The following is a 1,523-nucleotide window of genomic DNA, read 5'->3' on the forward strand; positions in this document are numbered from 1 at the left end:
AGCGTTTACTCTTGCAGGTTTCATAGACTTCATTGTGTATCCTACATTCTCTCTGCTGACGGACATGGCTGAAAAGATCGTCATTCCTTTGGTGGAGGAGAATCCAGGTCCACCAGACCCATGTAACAGACACAGGTATACACAAAGACAGGGCATGTACCACAGTGATACATGTTGGAATTTATGGTTATGGTACTGAATGAAGGGGTACAGGCTAACCCTAACTCAAGGCTAACACCAGAGTGCTAAAAGGAAATATGATATATTTTGGGAAATTCACATATTCACTTTCTTGCCAGGAGTTTGATATCTGTCTGTTAAATATGATGCTACAGCCAGCAGCCAGTTATCTTAGCTTATCTTAGCATAAAGACCTGAAAACAAGGGGAAACAACAGCCTGGCTTTGTCAAAAGATAAAGAAATCTGCCTTCCACCACATCTAAGGCTCACTAATGAACTTGTTATATCTTAATCTCTACATAAAGTAGTGTAAAAATAATAATTTCACTGTGAACAAATTAGCAAGGAAATAAAGAAATATATATATATATTTATGAAAAAAAAGAAAAGGTGAAAAGGGAAAGTACAAAAATAAAAATGAAAATGTCTTGGTATGACAACCTGTCATTTCTCAATAGTAATCTTTGGAAGGAGAGCTCCAGAGGTCTGCAGTGGAGTCTCGCTCACATCACAGCTGAGCTGGTGAGTTTCCGCTCCACGTGGACACGACACACCGAAGACAACAAGCTCAAATGGAAGGAGAGTGGCTCCAATGGTACGTAACACATAGTATGTTAATTCATTTAATGCTCAGAATGCCCTGTGTAAAATGAGTGAACAAAACCTTCATGGGATCTTAACATAGAGCGCCTCACCACAGAATAAATCTATTACAGAGTGAAACCTAAGACCCACACTAATTGTGTTGATGTTCTGTTCTCAGGATTTAGAGGTCGACACTATTTTAAGAAATTCTTACAACATAGCAGTCTTGAACATTTTAATACTTTTCTTCTGTCATCTTTTGTACTGGTTTAATACTTCTAACTTAAAATGATCACCTATGAAATGTTTGACAATCTCTGCTCACACGGATTAAAAGACCTATTTTATTTTGAGATAAGTGACTGAATTGGCAGGAACAAAGCCACTTAACTCCATAAATGTGCTCAGTCTCCTTGATTTGATTTGTTATCTACATTCATTTCAGAGTGATCTCATGAGGTGATTAACAGATACAGATATTGTTTCCCTTTCGGCTTAACAAAATTTTCCAATGCCTTTTCCAATATTCTTTATCCCTCAGGATTTTCAGACCCCAGACTGACAAAAGAACAGAGGTCCAGACAAGAGGAGCTGTCAGAAAAATCCCTGCAAGACCCCAACACAGATACAAACCAGTAGACAGTAGTAGTAGTAGGTCTTCATTTGTGATATGTGCTTTTTAACATTGGGTCACTGTTTGTAACAAAACCACAATGCCTTCTTATATTATGACAGCAAGATTGGGGGGGGGGGGGTT

General features: G+C 38.3%; 1 protein-coding gene across 1 annotated transcript; it reads left to right on the forward strand.

The window, feature by feature from the left end:
- Positions 1-22: 22 nt before the first annotated feature.
- On the forward strand, positions 23-1,512 carry LOC111656541 (dual specificity calcium/calmodulin-dependent 3',5'-cyclic nucleotide phosphodiesterase 1B-like). Its single transcript, XM_023408285.2, has 3 exons — positions 23-135; positions 640-776; positions 1,308-1,512. Exons 1-3 carry the CDS (start codon positions 65-67, stop codon positions 1,403-1,405), a joined length of 306 nt encoding a protein of 101 aa, XP_023264053.1. The 5' UTR covers positions 23-64; the 3' UTR covers positions 1,406-1,512.
- Positions 1,513-1,523: the final 11 nt, after the last annotated feature.

The sequence above is a fragment of the Seriola lalandi genome, unplaced genomic scaffold, assembly GCF_002814215.2.
Source record: "Seriola lalandi dorsalis isolate HSWRI2012SDOR001 ecotype SW California unplaced genomic scaffold, Sedor1 jcf7180001976524, whole genome shotgun sequence".
Taxonomy (NCBI): domain Eukaryota; kingdom Metazoa; phylum Chordata; class Actinopteri; order Carangiformes; family Carangidae; genus Seriola; species Seriola lalandi.

Coding starts and splice junctions, on each gene's coding strand:
- LOC111656541 (XM_023408285.2), top strand. CDS start 65: ATGGCTGAAAAGATCGTCATTCCTTTGGTGGAGGAGAATCCAGGTCCA. Junction 136..639: donor GACCCATGTAACAGACACAG/GTATACACAAAG, acceptor ATTTCTCAATAG/TAATCTTTGGAAGGAGAGCT. Junction 777..1,307: donor GAAGGAGAGTGGCTCCAATG/GTACGTAACACA, acceptor TTTATCCCTCAG/GATTTTCAGACCCCAGACTG.